This window comes from Sylvia atricapilla, chromosome 15 (genome assembly GCF_009819655.1).
Source record: "Sylvia atricapilla isolate bSylAtr1 chromosome 15, bSylAtr1.pri, whole genome shotgun sequence".
Lineage (NCBI taxonomy): Eukaryota > Metazoa > Chordata > Aves > Passeriformes > Sylviidae > Sylvia > Sylvia atricapilla.
Window position 1 is genome coordinate 7,094,838 of NC_089154.1, and position 27,955 is coordinate 7,122,792.

General features: G+C 55.8%; 1 protein-coding gene and 1 long non-coding RNA gene across 4 annotated transcripts; one reads left to right on the forward strand and one right to left on the reverse strand.

The window, feature by feature from the left end:
• The first annotated feature begins 9 nt into the window (after positions 1 to 9).
• Positions 10 to 24,757, forward strand: RAB26 (RAB26, member RAS oncogene family). Its single transcript, XM_066329925.1, has 9 exons — positions 10 to 228; positions 2,684 to 2,794; positions 20,299 to 20,340; positions 20,978 to 21,044; positions 21,312 to 21,364; positions 23,347 to 23,412; positions 23,566 to 23,622; positions 23,881 to 23,957; positions 24,392 to 24,757. The coding sequence occupies exons 1-9, from the start codon at positions 10 to 12 to the stop codon at positions 24,492 to 24,494; spliced, it is 795 nt and encodes a 264-aa protein (XP_066186022.1). The 3' UTR covers positions 24,495 to 24,757.
• LOC136368007 (uncharacterized) lies at positions 17,275 to 27,789 on the reverse strand. Of its 3 annotated transcripts, XR_010744762.1 has the most exons (4): positions 27,717 to 27,789; positions 27,368 to 27,487; positions 24,845 to 24,984; positions 17,275 to 17,393 (listed from the first exon to the last, which is right to left on the reverse strand). It is a non-coding gene; the product is annotated as an uncharacterized lncRNA (long non-coding RNA). The 3 variants fall into 3 exon arrangements; XR_010744760.1 differs by lacking the exon at positions 27,717 to 27,789 and having other exon boundaries at positions 27,368 to 27,686; XR_010744761.1 differs by lacking the exons at positions 17,275 to 17,393; positions 27,717 to 27,789 and adding an exon at positions 21,411 to 21,503 and having other exon boundaries at positions 27,368 to 27,686.
• Positions 27,790 to 27,955: the final 166 nt, after the last annotated feature.

Here is a 27,955-nt window from a genome sequence, read left to right on the forward strand (position 1 = left end):
GGCCCCGGGATGTCGCGCAAGAAGGCGGCTCGCAGCAAGGGCGGCGGTGCCGCGCCCTCCGCCGCGCTGCCCCCCGCAGCACAGGGCACCGGCCGCTCCGCCGCTGCCACCCCCCGCGGGAGCTCCGCCGCCGCCGCCGCCCCCGAGCTGCCCCGCAACGGCGGCGCGGCGGCGGCCGGGCGGCCCTCGCTGAGCAGCAGCGGGGAGTTCTACGATCTCGCCTTCAAGGTGCGGGACCGGAGAGGGCAGCGGGAAGGGCTGCGGGAGTGCGGGGTCAGGCGGGTGCGGGGCCGAGGGAGGCGTCCGCGAAGTTCCCGGGGGCCAGGACCGGGCGGGCATCCCTTCATCTCTGCATCCCTTCATCTCTGCATCTCTTCATCCCTGCATCCCTTCATCCCTGCATCTCTTCATCTTTGCCTGCCTGGATCCCTGCTTCCCTCTCATCCCGCCCCTCCGGAGCCGCCCGGTCGGGGTCTCGCCGGCGGGGGCTGCCCTCGCAGAGCCCCCGGCAGCGGGGCTGCGGCTGCGGGACCTGTGCAAGTGACGGCCAAAGGCCGCTCCGGGGAGTTGCTGTAACCTCCCGGATCCTCGTTAAAACCTCCCGGATCCTCGTTAAAACCTCCCGGATCCTCGTTAACCCACCGAAAACCGCGGCTGTGAGCAGGGTGCTGGCGCCCCTCGAGGGGCATCTGCCGAGATGTCCCCAGCCTTTTGGGCTCAGATGGCTTCTTCTCGCTGCTTCCGATCCTGGCGAGCGAGTCACAGCGCAAATATATTTGCTTCCTCCCTACTTCATCATGCGACCTGATGCAAGCCCGGCTTGGAGCTCCTTTGATTATTTTGGGGCTCACATGGCGATTTTGGGGCTCATTTAGTGGTTTTGGCTGAGACCACGACTCGGTGAAACCCCTGTGTGTTTCTCACACGGATCTGTGTAGCCGAGCCCAGGGTACCGAGCCTGGAGAACGCGGGTTTGCTGTGGCAAGTCCCACCTCGGTGTGTGGTGATGAGAGCTTGGTGCCTGTGGCAGTGGTGCAGCCGTCGTGGTGTCGAGGTTTGGGATGTGGGGTAGAAGGTGTTGAGGTGTGTGGTGTGGGGTTGGAGAGGGACGTTCCAGAAATGTGTTTGGTTGCTTCGGTAGGTGGTTGGTCCTGATGCAGCTGCATTAATGGTTCAACAGCTTCCCTAAAATGGAGCCACCTCTGTGTTTGTGCTGGTCCCTGGCTCCTGGAGCTCACCTCTGCCTGCCCAGCCTGGGGCTTTCCCTTGGGATCACCCCCATGGCACGAGGATGAGCCAAATGGATCTCAGATAAGCCCAAATGCACCGGGTAGACAAAACATCTGCTAATGGTCTGGTTGATTTTGAACCAGTGGCAGGCAGAAATTGCATTGTATCCAGTAAAAACCTGGTTCATTAAACTTTCTTCTTCCCTTCCCTTCTCCTGAGGCTCCTGATCTCTGCCTGAGGCAGAGGCTAAGTCCTGGGCACAGGGCTGGATCCTGGCCCTGGGCACTCTGTGTGCTTGGGTGAGGCTTTGGTGGTGCTGAGTGGGGAGCAGCTTCTGTCGAGGGTCACCTATTCCAAAAAGATGTCCAAAAAATTTTTAAAAATCAACATTTTGTACTAAAATGACTTTTTCTCCCCCTCCACACTGATACTCCCGTGGGCTCTGGCTGCCCTCACCCTGCTGTGCTGGGGCTCAGTGCCTGGTACTCCCGTGGGACTCCAGTGTGGAGCACTGCTGGGGTGTGGGACACCGTGGGCAGCCCCTGCCCTCTTTGGCAGTGCCAAAACCAGCTGTACCTGCAGCCGCGGCTGCTGCTGCCTCTCAGGGCTGAGCTGCAGAGGGGTGGTGGCATTTGCCACTTCTGGCAGCTCCTGGGAGGGTTCGGTGTGACCCGGGGCAGTCCCTGCCGTAAAGCCATTTAATTCCTGTCACGGGTTAATGGCTCGTGGAAGGCTGGTGGCAGAGCCTTGGGAGAGAAGGAACCTGCTACGGCAGGTGTGGAAGGAGCTGGCACAGCCTGGCTCCCTGGTCCCGGATTTCTCGGTGTCATCTCAGCAAGGGGAGCAGGGTCAGTGCCCTGGGGGGCAGCAGGGCTGCTGGTGTGGGCACAGGTTTTGGAGAGCTGCATTTAGGAGCAGCCTCAGCTCTGCCGTGGTTGCTTTGTGGCAAGGAGCTGCCTGCCCTGTGTGTGCCCAGGGCAGCTGCTGGGTGGGGAAACTGAGGCAGGTGGCATTGGGAGCTGCTCCCTTGGCATCCATGGAGGCCTGGGAGGATAGCCATGGGTCCCACTGAAGGCGAGGGCAGAGTGCACCCCTGGAGCTGGTGCTCATGGCTGGGGGTCCTCTCAAGTCTCCCCACCCAGAAAGCCCCACACACTTTGTGGGGTGGGGACAGCACGAGCAGCTCGTGTCACCTCTTGGTTTTCAGGGGCTTTGTGCCCCCACGAAGGACCTGTCAAGTGCCTGTCAGGGGAAGGTGTCTCCAGTTTGGTGACACGGTGCAGAGTGGGGAATAATCCCATTATAAGTATTCCCAGGAGTCCGGGGACATCGCTCTTGGCTGTGCTTCTTCCCCTCAAGCATCTGCTGCCCACTGCTGTGATGGAGCGGGGTGAAGGCTGCAGTGGGGCTGCCTTCCCCAACCCTGGAGCCTGACAGCCCTCCCTCCCTGCAGGTGATGCTGGTGGGTGACTCGGGGGTGGGCAAGACCTGTCTGCTGGTGCGCTTCAAGGACGGCGCCTTCCTCGCCGGCAGCTTCATCTCCACGGTGGGAATCGACTTCAGGGTAAGTGCCTGGGGCTCGGCCCTTCCCGGGGTCTGGCAGGTGAGTGATGGATTTTGCAAAGAAGTAACTAAACGTTCTGAGGACTTAAACCTCGCCAGCCTCAGGGTGCTCGGGGTGTGACAGGAGCAGCAGCAACGCCTTTGTTACAGCTTTGCACAGGGATGGGGGAGCCTGTCCTCTGCTCGGGATCCTGGGGATAATTCCTGTAACAACTGAGGCCTGACATCTGCCCATGAAAATATTTCCCTGAGGCAATTTCCGAGTTTCTTAAGTGTTTTATTAAGAGTTTTTGTTTTTTCTTTGACACAAAGAAACCAAAACTGATATAAAGCAGAATGCCCTGGAAGAACCTCCTGAGCACAGCTTTGGGGTGCTGATGTGGGGCTGTGGGGATGTGTTGTGCCAAGGAATCTCTGAGGTTTCAGTTTGGTTGGGAGCAGCTGGAGCATTCCGATGCCAGGAGAGTCATGGGGGCAGTGCTCGGAGCTGTGCAGCTCCAGTGAGGACAGTGGGAACCTGCTCCACACCAGGAATAACAGGTGGACTGGGGGGAAGAAAGGGGATCATGTCATGCCCTGCAATGCCCCAGTGTGCCCAGAGCATCCTTTGCCAGGCAGGAACACCTGAGTACCAGCCAGGGCCTTGTAACCTTTTCTCGGCCGTGTTTCCCTGGCAGTCCCTTGCTGGGGGGGCTGCCTGGGGTCTCTGTGCTTCAGTCAGGCCCTGGTGAAGGGAATCCCCACTCGTGGGGTGGGACAGCAGGGCAACAGGAACGGTGCCTTTACAGAGGTGGCACCAAAGAGCCTTTACAGCAGTGTGCAGGGCATGAGGCAGTTTTGCCACCAAAGCAGCAGCCAGCAGCACACCTGGCGTGGCTCGCTGTCACCAGCATCACCCTGTCCCTGTCAGTCCCCCAGCCATCTGCTCCCTCCAAAGTGTGAGCCTGTCACCTCCCCGGATGTCTGGGCAGCGCTGCTCTCCCTGCCCTGCTCCTGGGGCACCGGCTGTGATGGATTTGGCTCCGTTTGGGTGCTGTGGTGGGTGCTGTAAAGAGCTGCTGGTGATGCCACACACACCCGGTGCTGCGTCTTCCCAACCGCCTTTTCCCAGCAGGATCTTGGATCTTCACTTTTCTTGGAGGATTTCTGGGAGATGAGTGTCTCTCGTAACCTGCTGCTCGGCTGGGGTGTGAGTAATAACTGGCTGGTGCAGTGACATTGGGAAGGGGTGGAGGACAGCTCAGAAAGCCCTAAGGGAGGAAGGGACGTTCTGTGCCGAGCGAGGCTGGGGGCTGCTGCAGGCGAGATGGGTAAATTTGGGCCTGTAATTTTATACAAAGGTAATTACACAGTGTTTCAGGTGTTTTTCAAATAAAAGCGTTTTATTACTGATTGCAGTGATTGATACAGAGGGCAGCCATAAAACCCTGTGACTTATTGATTAGAGCGCTGAAATGACTGTTACTGAGAAGCAATCAAATTAGGGTTAATTTACTTCTCTAATAGAGCTGCAAGAGCTACATGTCTCTGAAATGGGCAGATTATACAGTGGGGGAGATCACGTGTATGCCCTAAAACTCATTATTATCATCCTTGTAAGGCATTCATAATTTTGGGGGGACATGGAAATAGTTTTTTGATGTGCCTCTCCGTTCCCACCAGGATAATCCTGTTTGGTAATTGTCCCTCTCGCCGTGGGCGCTGCCATGCAGATGACGCTCTGGGGTGGCAACACTGGAGGCTTCTGCTGGTTTTAATTTGTGTCTTTTTAATCACAGAACTGTCATACCACAGCTCCTGCTCTCCGCAGCCCCGGAGTTTGGCAGGGGGGTTGCTGGCTGGAGCAGGCGAGGCTGTTTGCGAGGTGGCAGCGGTGGGAAGGTGTCACTGGGGTTTGCTGTGTTCTCTTGGCCCGCTGTGAGAGGCGCTGAGCGAGCACAGTGGGGTTATTTCGGGGTTCTGTGGGGTTTTGGCAGGCTTTATACCAGGCTCTGAGCCTCGCTGGCACCAGAGGCTTGCAGGGAGGTCCCCAAGGCCAGCGCGTGTGGCAGCTGCGCTCCTGTGCACGCACGACCTTGTTTGGGACCTGCCGGGTCCCTGGGGCCCATTTCCCCCAGGAAACCACGGGGATGGAGCTGCCCAGCTCCTGACACTGTCCAGGGGACCATCTCCGCTCTTCCTGACGCCATCTGGTCCCTGCAAAGCTCTCTGGAACGGGATGGAGCTGCTTTGGGGGCAGCCCTCACGCCAGCCCAGCTCCCTCCTCTCCCCATCTGCTGCTCCCAGTGGGCTCCAGCATCCATTGCTCATTTTCAAGGATGTCAAACCATTAGATGCACCCAAAGCTGTGGCTAATGAATTACATAGGCCGGGGCGAATGTAAATGAATAGAAATCCATTTAAAATTAATCTGGCATTACTATTCCTAATGGCCCCTGAGGTTTGTTCCCTCCTACTGTTTTATGTGAGGGAGAACCTCCCGCGACGTGTTTGTTTATTATCATCTCTTAAACAAAGAGGGATGTTGAGCTGAATGTGTTTGGAAAACAAACCACCGATGCTGGGGAAATAAAGATGATTGTAATATTGAAAAAAGGCATCAAAATGGCACCTGTTGGCTTCGAGCTTTGGAGGTGTCCTGACACTGAGTCCTCGGTGTTCTGTCCCGGGAAAATTTGGTTTGCTGGAGGAGCAGCTCTAGCTCCTGGGGATGATTCCAGCCTTCCCAGTTCAGCTGGGACAGGGCCAGGGTGTCCCTGAGCTGGGGGTGCAGTGCTGGGTGAGCCCCCACTGTGGGTGCCATCGAGGCAGAGCTCCTGTTCCTGGGTCCTGCTCCTGGCAGAGCTTTGGCTGAGCAGAAACCTCTGTCGGAGTCCCTGAGATACTTCTCCTTGGGCTGGGGGACAAACCCCTCTCTGCCTTCAGTGCCTGGATCACAAGTGTCACCTTCGAGGTTTCATTGCTAGATAATGAGGGGCTTAATTATTGTCCTTCATGAGCCGTGTCGAGCCGTGGGGAATTCTTCTCTGGAGAATCCTGGCAGGTGCCTCTGCTTGGAGGGTTCTCTCCCCACAGATCCCCAGTGGTGAGGGCAGAGCAGCTCTCTGGGCAGGCCGTGTGTGCTTTCCTGACTTCATACATTCGGGTTCCAGGGAGAAGGGGCTCCTGGAAAAGAGCAGGTTTAGTGCTCAGGGGTGTGAATCCCGATTTTCTCAGTGCCACGGAAGGAGCTGCCTCTCCTTGCCATTTTGGCAACGCTGCAGAAACCTCGACAGAAATTCAAGCTGCAGCTGCCAGTGGGACTTGAGTCCTGTCGTGACAGCTGAGTGACAGGAGGGAGGTCTGGCTAAAGCAGAGAAGGCAAAGGGCCACGTGAACCCACTGTGCCTGTCCCCAGTGTCACCCGGGCTCCCTGGGGCTGCCCAGCCTCGTCCTCCCAGCCCTGAGCTTTGCAGGGTTGGGTAAGTGAAGATTTTTGTACTAATTAGACCTGAAAGGAGAAGAACATAAAAGAAAAAAAAAAATTAGGGACGAGCCTCTTCTCCCTGGGAAGAGGTGCTAATGAGCTGCTTTGCATTAGCAGGGGTGATGGCTCCTGTGTTAATCAGTGGGATGGAACTTTCTGGTGGAGTTCAGCGCAGGGTGGCTTCTCTCGGTGTTCTCCCGGGTGTGCAGTGGTGTCATCACTCCTCTGTTGCTGCCCCGAGGACGGGGAGCAAAGCAGCATCGCCCTGGCACCGAGCTCAGGTGCTGCTGCGAGAGGAGGAGCAGGAGGCAGGGAGCCAGTCCCGGTGCCGGGGCACAGCTCCAGCCTTCCAGGGCAGGCGGTGGGCACAGGGGAGATTTCCTTTGAAGGCTCAGCTTTGATGCCCACAGGTTGACAGCGCTGTGTGGGGGCTCAGCTGCTTCCCAGCACAGCCCCCTCGGGAGGCTCCGTGCTCTGCTCCAGCCTTGGCTGTGCCGTGGGTAATCTGGGACGGCCCCCGTGCTGTAAATAAAACCTGTCACCGGTGGCCCTGAGCTCTAAGGACTCCTGATTACACTCAGCCCTGTGCTGCTCAGGGCTGGAATCTGGAATCAGCTCTGTGTAATGTGGGGTGGTTGGTTGTGGGTTTGTTTTTTTGGTTTTTTGGGGTTTTTTTTTATATTTGTTGCATCTCTGCTTATTTTTTTATTGTGTTTGTGCATGCACCTTCCGCAGGCTGCCCTCCGCTCCTGAGCTTTGCAGGAGGGTGGGAACCTTTGCTCCAGCCCTGCAGGATGAGCAGAGGAACAGTGACCAAGGGTTGGAGTCTCCCAGACTGCTGTTGGGTGTGCAAGGAGAGGGGTGTGGATGCCCTGAGCATCTGCTGGTCCCAGTGGGCACCCACATCCCTGCCCTTGGGGCGATGCTCTGGTCCCCAGCAGGTGCCCACATCCCTGCCCACATCCCAGCCCTCGCAGCCTTTGCCTGGTGGAGCAACCAACCCTCCTTTGAGAGCTGGAGCAACCCGGAGCCTCCTGAAAGCCAAGGGCTGGCTTTTATCTCAGCGGTTGGCAGAGAGCTTTAGCAGGGCTCATTTTCTGATGGATCAGTCTGGAAAAAGTGGGAGGGGAGCTGCTTAGGCCAGAAGAAAGAAATGGAAATAAATTAATTTCAATGTCTTTCTGTGCAAAATTAGCCCCGGATGTTGGAGGGAAGGAGCTCGGGCACTGGGCAGAGTGTTTGGTCCCTCCTATGCTGTGTGGGGTCAGGATGGGGGTTTGCTGCAGGGGGGTGGCTTTAGGCTGGTCTCCAGGGCTGGAGCTCTGGAGGGAAGTGGCATTTTCCTGGGAGAAACATCTTGGAGCTGCCAAGTTGCTTGGACCAAATTCCCCTTCATGAGACCATGCCAGTGGCAGCAGAGGTGCAACCAGGATGAGGAAGGTGGGGCAGAAGAGTGCAGGGGATGCCTGTGCTCCCACCCTGAGTATGCCCATGGCAAATGCTTGGAACTGGATGACCTTTAAGGTCCCTTTCAACCCAAATCATTCCATGTTTCTGTGTGTTTCCAGCAGCTCTTTGTCTGAAAATCAGTTTGTTCTGCAGCTCCCATTGCTGGATGAATTTTAATAGCAGCTAGTAGCTGATTTCATATTTTTGCATTTCTCACTGGAGAAATGGAGAGCTGGGCTCAATTTGCCCAGAGCAGATTTCCATCCCTGCCAGTGTTCAAGGACAAGCTGGATGGAAATTAGAGCAACCTGGTCTAGTGGAAGATGTCCCTGCCCTTGGCAGGGGGTAGGACCTGAATGGTCTTTGAGATTTGAGATCCCTTCCAACCCAAACTATTCCAGGAGTCTCTTGGCTTCCTGCAATGCTCCCACCCCTCCTGCCTGGTTCCAGGGTATGGATACGATGCTGTAGAGGGCAGCTATGCCCAAACCCAGCACGGGGAGGCAGATCCTGGCAGTCTTGCCCAGGAAAGGCAGCGCTGGTCAGCTGGGACAGGCTGGGATTGTGCCCCTTGTGCCCGGGTGTGACTCTGAGCTCGCCGCTCCTCCTCAGCTGCTGCTGGTGCCTGTTCCCTGCTCCCAGGACAGGCTCTCGGGGCAGTAAATATCCATTTCCCATGGCAGCCAAGCCCTGCTTTTCTTGCCGTGGCTGCTCCCTCCCTTGCAGAGGGACACTCACAGCTTTGCAGTCGGTGCCTGTCATTTGCATGCAGGGGCTCAGTTGCCAAGAGATGCTGCTAGCGGTGCCCGTGGCGGCTGCGCCCGCTCCTCGCAGCTCCTGGGCTTTTATTCATCCTCCTTTTGCCTCTTGCTTCTGGAAAATAATAACCCCCAGTTCTGTAGCAGAGCAGGAAGATGCAAACCCCCGTGTGCAGGCGGTGATCCCAGTGGACAAGGGACTCCATTCCTGCCTCAGGGAAGGCACAGAAAGAAGACGAATGTCTTCAAAGCTTGAGCAGCTGGAGTGGCAGCCAGCCCCAGAACCTGGTAAAAAAACTCTTAACCAGCTTAATCTTCCTTGCAGGATGGTGGGAAGGTGCCTTCTCCACCTCCTTGGTGTCAGAAATACCACCCAGAATAGTTTGGATGTGGAATTTTGTATCCATTTCAGCTGACATGACTGCGCTGGGGATGTGGGGTTTGAGAGATGCTTCTGGAAGGGCACCAGTGTCTCCTGCAGCCCTGCTGGTGCTTGGTGGCTTCCCGGTGCCTGTTGGTAGCTGGTGTCCCTGCGGGTCTGTCCTGGCCTGGGGTGGTTGGAATAATGGATTTAATTAGCTCAGGAGGAGAGCAGAAGGCTGGGGCTGCTCAGGAGCTGCAGTGCCAGGACCCAGGCAAGGAGAACACAAACTTGGGAGCTGCTGGTGGAAGGAAGCTCGGGTTGGGAAAGGCTGTGGGCACACGGTTGTGCTGTGTTGGCTCCTCTCTGGCTGCTGCCAGGTGGGAAATTGGCTCTGGAGAGGCCAATTTGGGCACTGGAGCATCCACTGCCATGGATCTGAGCCAGGCTGGATCCACTCCTGGTGCCAGGACCTGTGAGGGAGCGTTTCATAGTCAGTAAAACATTTAAATGGGGCCAGAGTAAGTCTAAATGGTTTCAATATTTAATGGAATACATTTGGCCTAATTTCACTTTCATCTTTTATTTGTGATAAAATATTGAACTCAGCTGTGCAGAACTGGATTGTTCTTTGAAAGCAGAGGGAAGGCGCCCAGGAAAGGGGAGACAGGTGGTTTTTGGGGTGTCTCTAACCTCCCCACTGCCCCCAAGATGGGCATTTGGGGCATCCCTGCCCTGGGGCTCTGCCTTGCTCAGCTCCTGTGGTCCCCTGAGCCCTTGCTGCCTCTCTGCTGAGCCACTGCCTCATTTTGTTAATTAATTATTGCTCCCAGCAGGCTTTGGGTTATTCCCGGGGTGGATGTTGCTGATCTCTGTGGGGAAGGGTGCGTTGCCAGTCCCGGGTTTGGCAGTGCTGCAGTGGCAGGAGCTGACTCTGGGTGAGCTCACCAGCTGCTCGCTGTGTGTTGTTCTTCCCTGAAAAACTCCTTTCCCTTTCCCCCTTTCCCCAAAGAGCCACTTCCCTGAGACCTGAGCCACGGGGTCAGTCCCATCCCTGGGGCTCTGCTGGTCCCTGTGATGGTGGCACTGAGCATCACCCTGGCCAGAGGCAGGCAGCAATGAAATGTGCCAAAACCTGGAGCAGCAAGCAGCAGCAGGTGACCCTCCTTGGGAAAAAACTGGGAAAAGCCACCCCCATCTAGGCAGGTCAGAGCTGTGTTTGGGGTGGAGGGAGCTGCAGTGTGGTGTGTCCCTGTCCTTGGATGGTGATGGGGCACACGTTGTTCCTGTGGTAATGGGAGATTCAGGGACTGAGGGCTTTACCTGCAGAGCCTTTGGAAACAAAATATTTTGTTGTTGGCAGCACTGGCAGAGCTGGGCACTGCCCATGTGGCTCCTGGCTCCATCCCAGGGTGCTGGAGCTGCCCTGGCTCAAGATCTCAGCAGAGCCCTGGAGCTCACACAGCTTTGTTTGTCTACCACGGACACACAGCATATTTAATCCTGGCTCAGCACCGAGTCATTGCCCTGAGGCACTGGTGAATCTCTCGGAAGCAACAGCAAATAATTCATCTTTATGCCTCCACTGGGAAAAAGTGTTTCTCCCCAATCATAACTTAACGTGAGTTAGGAGCTCGTGGTGCTTCAGCTTTAAAGGGTGATGTCCATTGCCCTGAGCCATGGTTGTCCCAGGGTGAGGAGGAGTTTAATGGGTGTTTTGGGAAGTCTCAGTCATACTCCTGAGCCTGAGGAAGATGATGGTATGGTGGGACTGAGTCAGTTCTACCCTCAGGAGGTCAGCAGGCAGGAAGGTCATCTTCTAGGGGCCATAAAAACCATCAGCACCTCTCTGAGGATGTGACTGGTCCTGGTGTCAACACCTGGTTTTGTTCCATTTTGTGTGAGGTTTTTCTATTTAAGGTATGGAAAGGAGGGCAGTGGTGGGAGCTGTGCCCAGCTGCTTGGGTCAGATGCCACGAAGCCATCACATCCACCTCACCAGCCCTTGTGCCATCTGCCTGTGTCTCGGGACGTTTTCCTCCTGCCTGCCAAGCCTCGATGTTCTCAGGCTCAGTGACACACTGGGGAAATGGAGGCTTTGGCTTTTCCAGCTTTGCTTGTGCAGCATCACCACGGCAACGATCCCGGGAAGGTTCTGTGGCATTAACGTTGTTACTGGGGAAGAGCCGCTGCACCATGGCCATGAGCCCCGGCTGTGATGTGTGCTGGGCTGAGAAGGAACTGGAGCTGCTGCCTAACACCAGGGCTGCTGCTCCTCCTCACCAGGACCGAGCCTGGGCTGGCCCCAGTGCCTGGCACATCCCCTCGGGGAGAGCTGGCTGTGGGTCCTGTGTTCCCAACCTTGGAACAACTCCCTGCTAAATGATCCTTTTCCCCCCAAAGCCAAGTGCAGGAGGCTGCTGAAGGCACCTGGGCAGCCCCAGCCTGTCTGGGGAGTGTAGACCCCCTGCCCTGTGTTGGATGCAGAATTTGGTAGAAATTGCTGGTTTTGCTTCTCGTGCCACTCACCAGCAGCCAGTGCCACCAGTGCCACCAGTGCCTCCGTGCCTTGCTGCTCCCTTGGAGCTGATGGTTGAGAGAAACACAGCTCCATGTGTGGATGTGTAATTCAGGCCAGCCTCACTGCTGGGGGGTTGAAGTGGAGACCCTGTCTAGGGATGTCCCTTGGAGGGGTCCCTGGATGACCATCCATGCACAGTGCCCTGGGCAGTGCAGGGTCAGTCCAGACCCCTTCTGGGGAGCACAGGGAGCCCTTCCTGCAGTTCTTGAAGCCAGATGGTTGGGTTTTCACTGGTTCATCTTTTTTCCCTGGTGTTGAGCACCCTCGGCCCTGGGAGCTGTGGGGGGGAAGCAGCTGAGCTGCCACCCCTGGGCTCTGCATGGCCCCCTTTTCCTCAGAGAAAGAGCTGGGGATTGCTGCTACTCCTGGTGCCAAATTTTAGAGCTGAGCCCGGATTTGGCAGTGGTGCTGGGCAGCCCCCACAGCCCCAGGCGTGGTGAAGGGCAGTGCCAGGCTGGCGGGGATGTGAGCCCTCCGTGCTGTGTGTCCCTGCACCTGCCCAGGGCACTGCTCACTCAGTGCTGAAGAGCTGAGCTGGGAGAGGGGGTCCTGCCCTGTGGGGCTGCTCCCCAGAGCCCTCTGCATGGGGGTGACACATCCAGGTGGCCTCTGGCAAGGCTGGGGCTCAGTGAGTGGCTCTGTGGCTCAGCCCGAACTTCCTCCAAACCCATTCATGAGCTGCACTTATCAGCGTGCATGAATTAATGAGAGAAGCGCTCAACAATGCCGAAAATAACTTTGTTCCCAAGCAAGCGTTAATGCCTGGCAGATGTGATGTGTTTTTCCCTCCTGAATAACACACACGTGAGGTCAGATTGTTCCCGACAGCCGGGTTTGCTGGGGGAGGAGCACAGCAGCGCTGGGAGGGCTGAATCTCCTGGGATTAGCCCCACAGCCCAGAGCAGAGGTGGAAATCCTCTCCTGAGGACCTGACTGCTCCAGCTGGAGTTCTTGGCTGAGGTTGGGCTTCCCAAATGCGCAGCAAAAAGAATCAAGGAGATCGTGTGTGGGTTTTGGTTCAGTTTTGTTTGTAAAAGGGTTGGCAATGTCTTGGAACAGCTTCCCAAGAGCGTGGTCTGCCCTGCCGCCCAGACCTCCAGCACCCATAGTGAAGGAGTTTTAGAGGGTCTTTTATCTCCCTGGGGTGATTTCCCAGCACATTCCTGGCTTGCAGCTCTGCTCCAGAGCCCCACATGGGGAGAGCAAAGGATGGAGCTGGATTGGCCAAGCTGGTTCGACTGACTGGAGTGGTTTTGGCGTGGAAGCGCCGGTGCAGCTGAGCGTGCTGCAATTCCTCAGCACCTCTGCATCTCCCGGGGCTTTCAGTGGTGCCCAAACCTGGGGAAGAGCCTGCTCTAGTAGAGCAGAAAATGAGAGAACTGGGACTGCTGCCAGGGAGGAGGAAAAGCTTTGCAAAGATCAAAGCTTTGAGTGCACAGTGCCTGCGCTGGGGACGCTCCCGTGCTGTGGTTTGTGCCTTGTGCCACCTGTGGGTGCAGCCAAGTGACCACCCTGGCACTGTCAGGGGGGTGGTGGGGCAGGGGCTCTGCCTGCTCAGCCCCTGCCTCCCCAGCTCTGTCCAAGGGGGATTTCAGGACTGTTCTTGCACAGGGAAGGGGCAGATGGCCAGGCAGGACCATGGTGGCATTATGGAACCGCTGTGGTTAGTGAGGAGAAGGTGAAACCTCAGAAAGCTCTGCTGGACTTTGGGGAGCAGCCACAGGGCTGAGGAGGGTCCTGCCCTGCAGAGGGGGCCAGGACCTGCTGCATTTCAGCCCTGGCTGTCTCTGTTGCCACTGCACCATGCAGAGATGGGCTCTTTGGTATCAGGGAGCACTGGGACCTGATGGGTGCCAGTCCTCGAGGCTGACTGGACTCGTAGAGCCACCAGAAAATCTCATTAGAGCTGTTCAGTCACTCTTTTTTCCTTGAATCCTTCAAAGAATCTGGGCTGAGGTTTGCTGCACAGCAGTTTTTGGGAGCTGTCTGCCTTGGCTGTGGGTGAAGGATGGAAGTGTTTGGGATAAAAAGCTACAGATTCCTTTGTCAGGTCTTTGGGGATTTCATTTTCTTTAGGGATGAGAAGTGCTCTTTAATAATGCTGTTTGCAGTGCTGTCTGCAGACACTGCTGTGTTACTGCTGGGTGCTGACAGAATGTTTGCTGCTGGATATTCAGCCCTGATTTTTTTTTTTTAATTGGATTGTAAAGTCTTCTCAGAAACTTCAGGCAAGTTTTCAGCCCAGGGCTGGCTGCAGTCACTGAGGCAAATCCTAGAATCGTTTAGGTTGGAAAAGATCTATAAGGTCAGAAAAGTGCTGCTAGGCTTTATTTCTCCCCAGATAAACGATTCTCTGTCTAACAGGACCTGATGAGCCATTTTTCATCTCTGTGGCACTGACAGGGCCGTGTTTGCTGCAGATGAGAAATGATAGAGCAATAAATGCTCCGTGGAGATCCCTGTTCAGCTTTGCAGCGTGGCATGGCCTTGATGAGGAAAATTAAGATAAATATGTCGAGCGCCACGCTAGTTATTCCCAGTATTGGCACAGATCTGTGTGAGCCATCTCTGCCCCTTTGTTTCCAAGGCTTCTTGGTTTAGAAGTAAGCAGAGACATTTTTAAAAACATCTCTTCTTTTATAAAGTATGGGAAAAAGAGATGGGAGGGGTGAGTAATGCAGCCCAGGGTGGTGGGGGAGCTGTGCAGACCACCCCTGGGTGGAGAGGATCCCATCCCATGTGTTGGAGCTGCAGGGATGAGCTGCAGCCTTCCTGCTGCTTTCTGGTGGCTCTGGTCTCCAGGGCAGATCCTGCCCTCAGGAATTTTGAGGGTGGGTTTCTTTGGCTGCTTATAGGATTGGGCTCAGGCTTACTCCCACGCTGTGGGGATATCTCAAACCTCGCATGGTCTCGTCTCCCTCCTGCTGAGGTGAGCCCCAGCAGCCTCGTTGGGCTTGTGGGCTTCAAGTCTCCTCTGCCTGTGCCTCCCTCAAGGAACCTTCCCATGGATCATCCCAGGACTTTGCTGGTTTCATGGAGCAGCCAGGCTGGGAGGGAACAAGACACCACCCGGGACTGTGAATGCTGTGGGTGATGCCGAGAAGCAGAGCCAGGGTGAATTTAAAATGTATAATTCCGAAGCAGATCCTCTTACCTCTAATCTGTCCCTAAGACAGGATTCTCTTCTTGCCAGAAAAACCTTTTATTTGCAGACTGATGTGACTAGAAGATGATAAGTCACTAATTCTTCAGTGTGTCTGCTCAAACAAGAGCCTGGACTCTTATCTCAGCAGGGCTGGCAGCCAGGGAGATGTTAATTGGGGTTTAATGTAGTGAACACGGCTCTGGACAAAGGCTGGTGCTGCTGACATCCCTGGGGTGCTTGCTGGATGCTGTGGGGAAGGGGCTGTGCCCAGCTGGAGACCAGGGCTGGGGGGCATTTATGTAGGGCTGGGCTTGTGGCTTCTCCAGGCCAGACATGGCAGAGGGGACAGGGTGGGGTGACCCCTCCAAGGGGCTCTGGGGTGGCTCTGGCACCAGGGCAGGCTGGAAGCGCTGCGTGCTGTGAGGGGCCGTGGTGTTAATCTGCATTTCCTGGGATCTGCTGAGGAACTGAGCAGGAGCTGAGCAGCCAGAGCACGTTGTGGGCTCTGAAAGGATCTTGGCACCGGCGCTGGAGCGGCTGCAGGCAGGAGTGTGCAAGGCCTGGGGAGGAAAACATCCCAAGGCAGAAGTTGCTATTTTTAGCTGCACAGTGCAAATGCACAGAGCTGCTGAGGAATTCATCACCTGCCCCGGGAGATGGATGGTTGGGATTTTTCTCTGAAGGGAAGATTTATAAGAGAGACAGAGGGAACCGTGCTGGGGTGTTTTGGCCCCCCGGTTCTCCCCCGGGATGCTCATGAGTTTTTCTGGTGGTGGCACAGCTGAGGAAGAGGATCTCTGAATGTGATAATTCCCCCAGTGTCCCCAGTGCCGGGGACATCCTCCAGCCCCACACAGCACGGCTGGAGCAGGACCATGTCCAGCCACACCATGGCACAGCCCTGCCCCCAGCCCACATCCCTGCCCTGCTCTCCCCATTCCCAGAGGCTTTCCTCAGGTTCCAGCAGGGAATGTGCTCCTGGAAGGGTTTTCCCAGGCCAGAGTGGTGGGCTGGCTGTGTTCTCCATGGAGGTGCTGATGGCTGGGCTGGATCAGGCACTGCTTGGATTTAGAAGTACAAGGTTTTTTGAGCTCTGGGGGGAAAAAGTGGGGCTGCTCCTGGATCCTGGCCTTGGCAATGGGCTGGGATGTCCCTGAGTGCTGTGCCTGGAGAGGTGCTGAGCCACCAGGAGCAGCTCCCTGGCTGCGCATGTCTGGGAAAACCTCAAGGTTTTAACGAGCAAATTTAATGCAGTGTCCTGCTGTTTTGGGCAGATTTCCATATCGATCCTTGATCTATTTTTGCAGCCGCCGTTGGAGGTGGTGGTTATTTGTGTGTCTGCTATATCACAACTCATCCCATTTCCTCCTGGCACCGCAGTGTTTGTGTCTCGCAGGGGCTCCCTGGGCTTTGCCAGGTGGGAATTTGGCTCCTGGGCTGGCCTTGGCAGGGCACCGGGGTGCTCCAGCATCCCCTCAGCCAGTCCTCCTCTGCTGGCTGTCTCCTGACTTCCCGAAATAAAGGATAACCCAATCTAGCCCTGGCTCCCAGGTGGCCTGGCCCGGTGACACCACAACCTAATGACATTTCTGGGTGGCTGCACTGTCAGTCCCACAGCTCATTACTGGCACTAATTAACTCCGTGCTGCCCCAGTGCCTGCACTCACTTTGATCTATAGTCACTAATGCCATTTATCTGCATTTTGACAGGAATTTGCCCCCCTCTCAGCTGCAGGAGATGCCTCCGAGGCTCAATGATGACATTTGAGGGACTTCTTTTCCATGGTAAAAGTGCAGGGGGATGTTTGGGTGGTCACTCCTGGGCAGCACCACTGGAGCCAGCACCAGTCACAGGCTCCAAGGAGGCAGGGTGGGGGTCCCCTGGCTGGAGCCTGAATGGTGCCAGCGAGCAGCTTCCCATTCGTCCAGTTAATTGCGATGCAAATTGATCCATGTATCCAATTTAGCTTTAAAGGTTTTAATTAATGAGGTCATGCGTGTAAGAGCTGGCAGAGGCCGGCGTGTCGATGATGCTGATCCTGGGCTGTGCTGCAGCTTCAGCGGCGCGGGCTCAGGCACTCGGAGGATGTGCCAATTGCTCGTGGTGAGATTCACTGTGGGGCACTGTGGGGACCCTGTGAGCCGCGGTGCGACATTTGTCCCCCCTGCAGCTGCCGTGAGGGCAGAGGGGGGCGGCAGGGCTGGGTCTGCGTGGGAGCATCGTCTGTGCACGTCTCAGGAGCGGCGCGGTTTCGCTCCATCACCTTCCCCTCTCCCGCCCTCCCTTCTGCTGCTCCCGGGCAGCAGTGGGATCGTGCCAGGGCTGCAGCCAGCGGGGCCTCGGTGTGTGATAATGCTGCTCTTAATTGAGGACCATCTGCACTTGGTAATTTAATTTTTCCCCTGCATCTGCAAGGCTCCAACTTTGTTTATCTGATGTCCTGAAGATTATTTAACTTCGGAGCATCGTGTTTGTCCACCCCAGGCACAGCAGGCATTCCACTGCGGCCCCTGCTAGACGAGATTTCAATAACGTTTGCACCGCCCCAGGAAAAAGGACACAAAAACTGAATTTGGCAAACAGAGCTGAGGCACAGGGATGGTTTTACTGCCCGAATTGTGGCAGGAGGCTGCTGGGAGCGTTACCTCTGTTCTAACAAACGAGGTGAGATGAGGAAGGAGCCCTGAGAGCACAGCCCCTCCCCTCGCAGGCAGGGCTGGCAGCACATTTCACGTCTCAGTGCATTGACACACAGCATCTTTTGTCTTTGGATGCTTATTAGGAGCTCAGCCCCCAGCTGTGCCTTGGAAGGGCTGACAGGAGGGAATTGAGGCATCTCCTGAAAAAAAAAAAAAAAAAAAAAAAAAAAAAAAAAAAGAAAAAATTAGAAGCTGGGAAGTCACTTAGCCGTGGTATGGGGGAGATCTAGGCACCCGGTTCATATGAACCACGCTGGTGTGTGCTGCTGGCAGCAGCCCCTGCCCTTTCCCAGCCCAGCTCCTGCCTTCTTCCACCCTGCTCCTCCCACCTTCTTGGCTTCTTCACCCGTATCCTGCAGCCACCCTGTGGTTGAGGGCAGGCAGGGATCATGGAATCCTGGAATGGTTTGTGTTGGAAGGGACCTTAACCCATGTCCTGCCCTGGACAGGGACACCTCCCACTAAACCAACTTACTCCAAGTTCCATCCAGCCTGGCCTTGGACACTTCTAGGGATGGGGCAGCCACAGCTTCTCTGGGCAAAATTCTTTGGAAACAGGCAGGAGTGATGCTCTGGCTTACTCTGGCTGTGTCTCCTGCCTTCAGGAGCACATCTACAGCTTCTTGCCCTGGAACCCTGCTCTGTTCCATACCCAGTCCTCAGAAAATCATTTTTTTCCCCAGGCTGGTCCAGCAGCATCTGGATCCCTGTGCAGACTTTAATTAGGTCTAAGCATTTACCTCCCTAAGATGTAGGTCAGTCGTAATTAGTGCGACTCCTGTTGCTGCTGGCTCCATGTTAATTAACTCCTGAAGGGGAGGTCAGTGCATGTGGGGCACCTTTGGAGCTTCAGCTTTTTTGGCTGGTTACCAGATGCTTCAAGGTGGCTTTGGCCTGGATGATCCGTGTTCAGGGCTGGGGCCATGTTCTCCCTCCCACCCACCCACGGTGTTCTGTCAGCCTTGGAGCACGGCCACCCTGGGGACATGGCCACATCCCTGCTCACAGTCACACACTCTGCTCTGAGCTGGAGGTGCTCCTGTGGCCATGGGGAAGGGCACCTGCTTGGTGCTGGTTTTAACGTGACACTCATTGTGTCCTTGTCCCTTGTCACCATCCATCACACCAAGTGTCCTCATCCCCTCGTGCAAAGAGCCGGGGCCGATGGTGAAACACAACACCTTTGCCTTGTTCTGCAGTCCCTGGGCACGGTCCCTGGCACAGTCCCTGGCAGGTGGTATTGGCAGCCGGCTGCCAGCACCTGGGAATGGTGTTTGGAATGGCATTGTGCCAGTGCAGAGCCTGTGGGACATACCTGCGGGTCTGGCACCTGCACATAGGAGCCTGGGTTTTGGAGAGCAAGGTGAGCTTGGAGAGTGGATCTCTGGCAGAGCATAAACCTGTCCTGTCTCACCTGTGGTACAGGTTAGGACAGGGCTGGTCCCATCCTCGGGAACGAGGTGGAGGTGCAGCTCAGCACTGTTTGCCATGGCTGCCCTGGGGATGGCTCTGTCCCTGCTCACCCGGGAGCCCCGGGCAGAGGCACCAAGCTCTGGGGAGCCACTCTGTGGCAGTGGAGACCCTGGGTTTTAGGGTTTTAGGCACTTCAAGCCTTCAGGAGCCCTGATGTCACATCCTGGAAAAGGCTCAGCTCCACATGCAGGGACCCCTAAACCCCTGGCCGGCTCCCTGAGCCCCAGCTTTTCCCCGAGTACTTCCCAGCTCCCCCACCCCAGTCCCTGGCTGCCTATTTTTACAGCTCCCGGGCTGTGAATCACTTTTCTCCCCCGTCTCAGTCGCTGCCTTTGAAGGTATTTATAAACCTCGGCCGTCTCCCTGCGCCTGCCTGAGCAGACGGAGGATTCAGTGCTCCGGCTCTCTCCTGCCCTCTCCTCCTCGCCGGATCCTTGAGTAGATGTGCAGGAGATGAGATGCTCCCTCTGCCCTCGTCAAAACTATCAATGAAGAGCCTTCAGCATCTGAAGGGGTGATGGTGCTGAGCAGGATGGGATATGCAGGGATAGATCTTGGCATGGATCCCTGCGGGGGTTTGGTGGCACTGGAGTGGCTGGTGGCATGTCCAGTGCCAGGGGTGGATGAGCCAGAGCTGAGCCCAGCTGGGGTCCTGGCAGCCTTGGCCAGCCCATGGCCATGGGATGAGATGGGAGCATCCCAAACCAGCTCCAGAGCAAATGGAGGAAATGGGATTTAAATTATCACCAGAGCAGCCACCAGCTGCCTCATCCCACTGGTGCGCTGTTCCCTGGCCGTGTTTCCAGCACATCCCACTGATTACTGTGCTAATTTCTATGGATCTGGTGAGCAAATTAATCTCTTCTCTGCTCCTTCCCCTGGGACTGCTGGTCTGCAGGCTTGGATTCCTTTAATGTTTGGAGAGGCTGGTGCAGATTGCTGGGATGGTGGTTGCTCTGGGATGTGGTCAGGATCCATCTCATGCCCTCCAGTGCACCCTGAGGGGCACTGATGGGCTCCCATACAGCTCCCAGCTCTGCCAGGGCATCCTTCCACACAAAAAATCCTGTTGGCTTTGGGGAAAACCCAGTGTGGAGGGACACTGCCCCCTCTCCTCGGTTCCACCTTTCCTAAAACCAAGCAAAATAGGGAAAAAAACATCCTGAAAGAGAAACCTGGAGAAAAACAGGTCCAAGAGGCGGGAGCAGGAGTTATTTTTAATTTGCTGGCTGGATGTGGAGTGGTTGACTCTGTCTTTTGAAGGCCATTAAAATGGGATGCTGGTGCTCATTAATTTATGGCCAGAGGTCTCCAGCTTGAGCTGGGTGTGGCATTGGCAGGCTTTAGGTACCCAAATAGATACAACTTGTGCTGATACAGGGAGAGATCGTCTGGCTGGGCCATGCTGAAAACAGCTCTGCAGGTGCTGGGACCAATGGATGGGCGTTTAAGAAGCAGGAGAGGGGATCACCCCGAGGGTTTGGGGGAAACACTGAGATGGGGGCTGCCTGTGTCTCCCTTGGCATTCTGCAGCTGTGCTTACCCCTCACCATCCTTTCCATTCTCTTTCAGAACAAGGTGCTGACGGTGGATGGGGTGAAGGTGAAGCTGCAGGTATGTCCCCTCGTCTCTGGAAGCATCTCCCTTGCTGCCCTGGGTGTTCAGAGATGGACAAAGCCCCTCAAAGGACAAAGCAGAGGAGCATCCTCAAAATGGGGCCCCACCTCTATCCTTTGTGGTCATGTCTCCTGCCCTGGGACAGCCTTATGGACCCTTCTGGCTGCTCTGTCCCCTTGGCAGGAGCCTGCTCAGGGCTGGGGGCTGTTCTGCCCAGTGATCCCCATCCCAGCCCAGGTGCCCCTGCAGCCAAGAGCTGCTCCAGCCCCCTCAGACCTCACAGTTTGTCTGAGCCCTTTGCCCGGAGCTCAGTAACACAGATCCCCCAGGCAGCAGTGTGCACTCTGCAAACCTCCTGCTGCATTAAGGACTGATAAATCCCATTAGCAGGTCCCCATGCATCCATCTGCTCCATGGATTTTCCAATTAATGGCTGTGTTGGGAGCCCTTGGCCAACATTGTATCCCCACACCGAGGAGCGGGAAGAGGCTGCTTCTGTATTTATTGTTCTGGTCATTTTCCCTATTGATCTCCCTGGGAGCAAAAGCTGGAGAAGCTTCCTGGGGTTGCTGTTCAGGCTGTTTTGGGTGGGTTCTGGTCAGGTCTGATCTCTCTGCTCCCGTCTGCTTTCCAGATCTGGGACACAGCTGGGCAGGAGCGTTTCCGCAGCGTCACCCACGCCTACTACCGCGATGCCCACGGTAAGCACAGCCAGCTCTGCTCTTGGGGAGTCCCTTCCTCTGGCTCCTGGGGGCCCTGAGCTGCCAGGTGAGCCAGGAATCACTGCAGTGGTTTTCCATGGGAAGCAGCTGCCGTGGATGGAGGAGGCTCTGCAAACACCAGCAGTGTGAGGTGTTGCTGTGCTGGATTTTAGTGTGTTCTGTATCTCACAGAGGCTGTGCAGAGTGTGCTCTGAGCCATGGGCTCAGTTTGGCACAGGCACTGACAGCCTGTCCCTCTCTCCACAGCCCTGCTCCTGCTCTACGATGTCACCAACAAAGCGTCCTTTGACAACATCCAGGTACAGCAGCACCCCAGGCCCCTCCCGCTGTCCCTCACGTGTGACCGGCTGGGTTGTGGTTGTGGGTTCATTCAGGAGGTGTGTGCTGCAGGTGGGAGCTGTGGTCACTTGCAGAAGGGCTGTGGTTACTGCTGAGCACCTGCAAGGACAGGCAGGGACAGGCAGAGGAGGTTTTCCCTTTCATAGCAAATAAAGGATGATGGATTCACTGCTCCGGCCAATTAACACTGTGTAATTACAGCACTGCAGAGAATTTGCTGCGGTAGCTGAGCACAAGATCTTTCCCCAGCGAGCTGCTCCCTCATCCCCCTCTGCTCCTTCAGGTCATAGTGGGTTGGGGTTGGGCACCTCATTGCCCCCCCAAGCTTAGTCCAAACCTGTCAGGGAGAGGGTCTCATCATGTGGCACCTCCCCAGCCCACCTGCCCTTCCTGCCAGCTTTGGGGGCTTCCTGTGCTGCCCGAGTTTGTCCCCTCCCCAGGTCCTTCAGGGCAGCGGTGCTGGGGCTCTCAGACCTGGCACAGGGGGAGAGCAGATGCTGCCCACATTGCAGTGGGGGGATCAGGGACACCTAGGCACTCAGTGTCCCCTCCCTTCGCCTCACCAGCCCCAGGTGGCTGCTGGATGTCACCTGTACCAGCGCTGCCAGAGCATGTCCCAAGCTGGGGAGCAATTATCCCTGACTGAACTGGATGTAATTGCTCCTGTCCTGGGCAGGAGAACACTGTGTGCATCCACGGGGAGCAGCTGTGCCTGCACAAACGCCCTGTGCCATGGTGGCATCGACACCCTGGGGCTGTGGTGTGTCACACTGGCTTCCTGGGGTCCCACAGCCCCTGATCCCCCAGGGGCCTGGAGCTCTCCCTGTTCCGGAGCATCCTTCCCTTGGCAGCACCACATTTGTGCTGCAGTCCTATGGCAGGGACAGGGCAGGTCCTGCCACCCTGCTCCCATGTCACTGGCACTGGGAATGCTTCCCACCAGCTGGGACTGGCCAGAGATGGCATTTTCCAGCCTGAGGAGCTGAACGGCTCAAGGAGGGTCAGTGCTGGGTGTTAACCAGGCTCTGAGTCTGCTCGGGGCTGGTGACCCTGTGAAAGAAAATCCTTTGGAGGTTTCATGTTGGATGACATGGCCCTGTCTGCAGCATCAGCAACCCTGGGGACACAGGAGGGACGGCCCTGCAGGACACTCAGCCCCGGTGGGACGGAATGAGCACTCGGGAATTGGCAGGCTTTGGAAAGAGGGGTGAAGCCAGAGGGGAGTCAGAGAGCAGCCAAAGGGAGTCAGGAGTGACTCCAACCCATGATGGAGCTGAGCACCCCGAGTCCAGCCTGGGTGCAGTGCGGTCCTGGGGCTGCAGCCGTGTCGTGGGACCACCAGGGATCACCAGGAATTGCTGTGGGACCACCAGGGATCACCAGGAATTGAGCCCAGCAACAGCACTGGAGACAGCAAGTGGCTGCTCACACCACAGGGTCGGGGATTACAGGGAATTAGAGCAGGTTTGATTGGATTAGGCTGGATTAGAGGGCAGGGAAGCCACCCCACGGCTCAGGGAGGCAGGTTCAGGTGCCTGCTGGGAGCAGTGTGCTTGGCACGGGGGCAGCACTTGCAGGACACGGGCACAGGGCACATCCCAGAGCCAACCCTCGGCCTCGTCCTCTGAAAGGAGGTTCAGTCTCAACGTCCTAGCTGAGGGGGAATTGGGGTCAAAGCCCTACAAGCACCCCTGGGCAGATGGAGTGGGGGGGGGTCAGTATTGGGGTGCTGGGTTTACTTGGCAAAGTGGGGCCCCCAGGGCTTGGGGACACCTCCCTTGTTGACAGAGCTCATCTGTGGAACATCCCTGGCATTTCTTGGGATGGCAGCATTGCCTGACGAGGGTGTCCATGCCAGGACTGGGGCAGCTCCCCATCATTCCCACTCCCCTCCTCCTCCTGGAGCCATTGCCAACCCCTCTCTTTGGCTGTGTCCCTCCAGGCTTGGCTGACAGAGATCCATGAATACGCACAGCAGGATGTGGTCCTCATGTTACTGGGAAACAAGGTGAGCCTGGACCCAGGGCTTTGCCAGAGCCTCCTCTTCCTCCCACGCTGGAGCCACAGGCAGGAGAGCCTGGCAGGGCACAAGGGGACAGGGAGGTACATGCTGGTGACCTTCCAAACCACCACAAATTGCTCTTTGCCATTCCTGTTGCAGGTGGATTCAGCCCAGGACAGAGTGGTGAAAAGGGAAGATGGAGAGAAACTTGCTAAGGTAGGTGAGGTACCTGAGGATGTCCCTGAGGATGTGCACAGGAAAAATTTACCTGGAGATCAGTCTGATGCAAAATGTATCTGAGAACACTTGGCTTTTTTTTCCCTTGTCTTGCTTTCCCCCTTTCTCCTCATCTGTTCTTCTTCCTTCAGGTTTCTACTAACACTTCTTGTTTCTTTGTCCTCAAAAATTACTCCCTGAGAGCCTGTGGGAACACCACTGGTGCCACTCCTGACCCTGCTGTGTCTCATCCCACAGGAGTATGGAGTGCCCTTCATGGAGACCAGCGCCAAGAGCGGCCTCAACGTGGAATTAGCATTCACAGCCATTGCAAAGTAAGTGACCAGAGCAGTGTCCAGGCCACACTGAGATAACTGAGCTGGGCAAGGCAGCTTGGAATCACAGGATCCTGGGATGGTTTGGGCTGGAAGGGACCTTAAAGCCCATCAAGTTCTTCTCTGCTATGGGCAGGGACACCTTCCACCATCCCAGCTTGCTCCAAGCCCTGTCCAGTCTGGCTTTGGACACTTCCAGGGATCCAGGGCCAGCCACAGCTTCTCTGGGCACCCTGTGCCAGGGCCTCACCATCCTCACAAGGAAGAATTCCTTCCAAACATCCCTTCTATCCCTGCCCTGGCAGTGGAAAGCCATTCCTCTCTGTCCTATCACTCCACGCCCTTGTCCAAACTCCCTCTCTGCCTCCTTCCAGACAAAATCCTCTCCCTGCCAGAAGCAGCAGCCTAAGAGTAACATCCTTCCCCTTTCCCAGGGAGCTGAAGCACAGGTCCATGAAGCTGCCCAACGAGCCCAAATTCAAGCTCCACGACTACGTGAAGAAGGAAGTGCGAGGCTCGGGCTGCTGCAGGTCCTAACACGTGTTTGTACAGAGACTCGGGCCCGTGGGCAGTGTGTGCATGTCTGTATGTCGTGTCTGTGTCTGCCCCTAAAGCCAGCTGAGACCAGGGCACAGGAGCAGCAGGAAAAGCTCTCAGATTCTGCAGCCCCATCACATCCATCAGCTCCAGCTCCCCTCGCCAGCATTCCTGCCCAGCTCACAGGTGGGAGGTGGGTGTTTGGGAGGGGGCTGGGGTCTCCTTCTGTGCCTGCTCTGTGAGGCTGCTGTAACCTTTGTGAGAGCCAGCACCTTCTCCTAGGAGGAAAAAAAGCTGGTTTTTTTCTGGGTAGGAGAAAGTCCTGAATTCCCTTTTCTTCCCCTGTGTACCTGGAATTCAGCTGAGAGCCTTGGCCTGGGGCGTGCAGGAAGGGTGTGTTTGAAGGCAGCCATTTTTGTAGTTGCTTTCTCCTGTCTGTGCATCCCTGTGAGGTGGGACACGCTTCCACAGTGAGGGATTCTCCTGTTCCCTGCAAGGCAGAGGTTGGCTGTCTGAGTGAGCTCCTGCACACCTGGCTGTGTACAGAGATTTCTGAATGTTCATCCCTTTGGGAAAGGCTCCACTTCTCCTTCCGCCCTTTCTAGTACTTTGAGAAGAAACCTAATGTATTGCAGCTTATTCTAAATACCTTCCTGTAAGTGTGATGGTGTTTTCAGACTGCAACAGCGCTTTGATATCTTCAAAGTTCTCCTGGGCAGCTCTTTCTTTTCACCGCAGAGAGCTGGGGGGAAGCTGCAGGCAGTGATTTTACAGGCTGCAGACTCCTGCCAGCTCTCTTCAAGGGCCTCCTCACCCCTTTGGTCTGTGTCAGGCTTTTGGCTGTTGTTTTTTTTTTTTTTTTTTTTGTCAAGCTGCACTTCTCAGTACAAATTTGAATCTGGATGAAGTGTTTGGCCTTTGGCAATTTTTCCCTTTGAAAACTCCATGCACACACCAGCAGGTGCCCGCTGCACTGAGCCTGGGTGGCTTCTCCAAATGAAACAGAATAACCCGTCCTTTGCCCTTCAGCCAGCACCAGCCACACCAGCTGCTGACTCAGATGCCCCTGCCCCTCATTTTTCCTGGAATTTTGGCTCCAGCACTGCCTTCCTGATGGGCACAAGGAGCCTCTGCAGCTCCCATGTGCTCTGAGCTTCACTCCTCAGGGAGCTACAGCAACACGAGCAGCTACAGCTTCACAGAGTGAAAAAGGATCTTAAAATGAACCTGGTTTTTTTCCCCTAAATAGTATTTTAGGGGAGAGATGAGTCTTAAAATGGTCCAATTTCAATTTTAAAATCACTTGTGGAAAACCCATTCCTGCAGGAACATTTGCATTCCTGGCAAACGCTGTTGCCAGTCCTGCAGGAGCAGCCAGGTGAGCTCTGTCAGGGCTCACTCAACCCAGTCATTTGGTTTTGTGTGGGGCAGGAACAGCCAGGCAGCTCCACAACTGTTTCCTCATCCTGCCCTTGGAGCAGCAGCAGCCCCATCCCGAGGTGACAAGGAGTCTCCCTAAAACCAAAATTTAGGGTTCCTAATGGGTTAGGATTCCTAATGTCAGGATGCTACCTTCCCTCTCCCTCAGACTGGCATGTGCCTGGGTTACAAAGCTGAAAACTGCTCACTTCTTGCTCAGTGTGGGTTTATAAAAACTCCTTTAAAAGCAGATGAAAATGTTTCCCTTTGGAGCACTTCCAGCCTGCCTGTGGGGAACAGACTGCTACAGCAGAGGCCTCACAGCCAGTTGTGGTTTACATCTAAACTTCGAGCAGGTTCAGGCCCTCTCTCCCAGTCACCAGTTCAGTGTGGGACTGATTTCCCAGTGCCTGCACACTGGCCTGGCCCCAAAGCTCCTCCTCACGGTCATTTGGGATTTTCCATGGGCTTTTGCTGCCACCACGTGGAATTGCTAAGCGCAGCGCTAATTATTCGAGTTAATTGCTCAGTGCACCCAGCCATGTGCGAGGACTCAGCCTCACCTGCGACATCCCATTTCTGCTGGCTTTTGTTTACAGCTTTTGGTTCATTCCTGTTAATAAATTTTTTTAATTATCTCCATGGCTACAGCGGCGTTTTGATTGTTCAAACACACAGCACTGTCAGTCATTCAAATTTTTCAGCTCAGCCTTGAAGCCATCTGGATCCACATGGCAGAACCACAATGACACAGTTTTAACTGGATATTGGGAGAATTTCTCCCCAAAAAAGGGTTGGGCAGGCCTGACACAGCTGCCCAGGGCAGTGTAGGGGTCCCCATCCCTAAAGGGATGGAACAGCCACGTGGATGTGGCACAACAGTTGGACTTGGGGTTCTAAGCTCTTTTCCAACCGAAGAGATTTCAAGATTTAAATGAAGGGACCGGGGCTGAACAAAGTGCAGCAAATTTCAGAGCACTCCAGTTCCACGGGGTACCCACACATTTCCAGTCAGCCTGTGGAGTTACAGGTAACTCACGGAAACTGTGATAAACAGAAGCAAACCCCAGAGTTTTCAAAACTTTATTCAGCTGTAAGCTACAAGATTTGCTTTATATAGAAGCTAAAGCAGAAATACACCAGTAAAGCATTTACGAATAAGGCTGATCTTGAGACTGGTAAAACATTATAGGAGTAACTTGTTATCTTCGGAAAAAGGTTTAAATTATCTATCTGCCCACTGTAGCACTAGTTAAAAGTGTAAATCCACTTCATTTACTTACACTACTGCACCCACCACCTTGCCGGGATATTCACCTTGAACTAGCCCATGAGGGAGAGTCAAAGTCGGTGAATTCTTTACTCCAGCTCATTCTGCAGCTCTTTCTTCGTGCTTTAAGAGCCGCATCGTTGTAGAGCAGGATCATTTCCCCACGGGACACAGCCCCACTTACCGCCAACACCAGAACAGGGGACACCGCGTTTTACCGGCCCACAACTCCGCAGATCGGGCACGGGGGCTCCGGGACGCCGCCACCACCGAGTCCCACGTCGCGGCCCGTTCCCGCCGAGCCCTGAGGGGAGAAGGCAGCGCGTGAGGGGGAGGAGTCCGAGCGACGGCCCAGCCAGGCCGCGGGTAGCGCGGACCTCAGCCGTGGCTGCTCAGCAGGGGCTACGGGCGCCCGCCGCCCTCAGACGAGGTGTCAGAAAGGTAAATGTGGATCATCACCGGCCCGCCCTCGGTAATTTCCCCGTCACCGGCTCCGCTCCCTCCCGCCCGCCTCAGCCCGTCCCGTCCCGCACCTCTAGCGAGAAAGAACGCACATGGCCCACGCTGAATGTTTTATGGCCTCTGCGCCGCCGCTATTGGTCAGGCTGCTGTGGGTACAGCCAATCGCCAGCGGTTGGCGTGACCGCCACCCCGCCCCTCCCAGCGCTGATTGGCCGCCGCGCTCCTCCGTGCCAATAGCGACGCGCAGCGCGGCGTGGCCCGAGGCGCCGGCTGCCGCCTTTGGATTGGTCACTGTAGGAGGCCGGGCCGA